The sequence below is a fragment of the Apaloderma vittatum genome, unplaced genomic scaffold (genome assembly GCF_000703405.1).
Source record: "Apaloderma vittatum isolate BGI_N311 unplaced genomic scaffold, ASM70340v1 scaffold25036, whole genome shotgun sequence".
NCBI classification, from domain to species: domain Eukaryota; kingdom Metazoa; phylum Chordata; class Aves; order Trogoniformes; family Trogonidae; genus Apaloderma; species Apaloderma vittatum.
Window position 1 is genome coordinate 1 of NW_009723679.1, and position 336 is coordinate 336.

Below are 336 nucleotides of genomic sequence, written 5' to 3' on the forward strand. Positions count from 1 at the left end.
CCCTGCCGGGAAAGACCCACCCGCTGGAAACAGGATTGCAAACATAGTTGAAAAAACCAAAATTCCCTACAGATTTGATTCAGAACAAACTCAGGCGATGTTTTGAGATGAAAGTGTTCAGATCTACACGCACACAGACGTGGTCTCGCATTGTCACCGGCACGCGGAAGAAACGGGAGCCGCGTTCCCCCCTCGAGCGAGCACCCGCCCCCCCAGAGCGGATTCTTACCCGCCAGTTCCGGATACGCTTGAGCCGGTTGGGAGTTTTCTCCAGGATCTGCAGGAATTCGTGAGTCAGTTCTGCAGAGACACAAAACCAAACGAGAAGGTGAGAGG

The 336-nt window shown here is 53.6% G+C and overlaps 1 protein-coding gene across 1 annotated transcript in view; it reads right to left on the reverse strand.

The window, feature by feature from the left end:
• Positions 1-229: 229 nt before the first annotated feature.
• The window catches only part of LOC104276056 (cyclin-T1-like), a gene marked incomplete at both ends in the record, with an annotated part of 4466 nt that continues 4359 nt past the window's right edge, over positions 230-336 (reverse strand). Inside the window, one exon of the mRNA XM_009872222.1 lies at positions 230-300. Coding sequence (XP_009870524.1) covers positions 230-300 — 71 coding nt within the window. The remainder of the gene's footprint in view (positions 301-336) is intronic.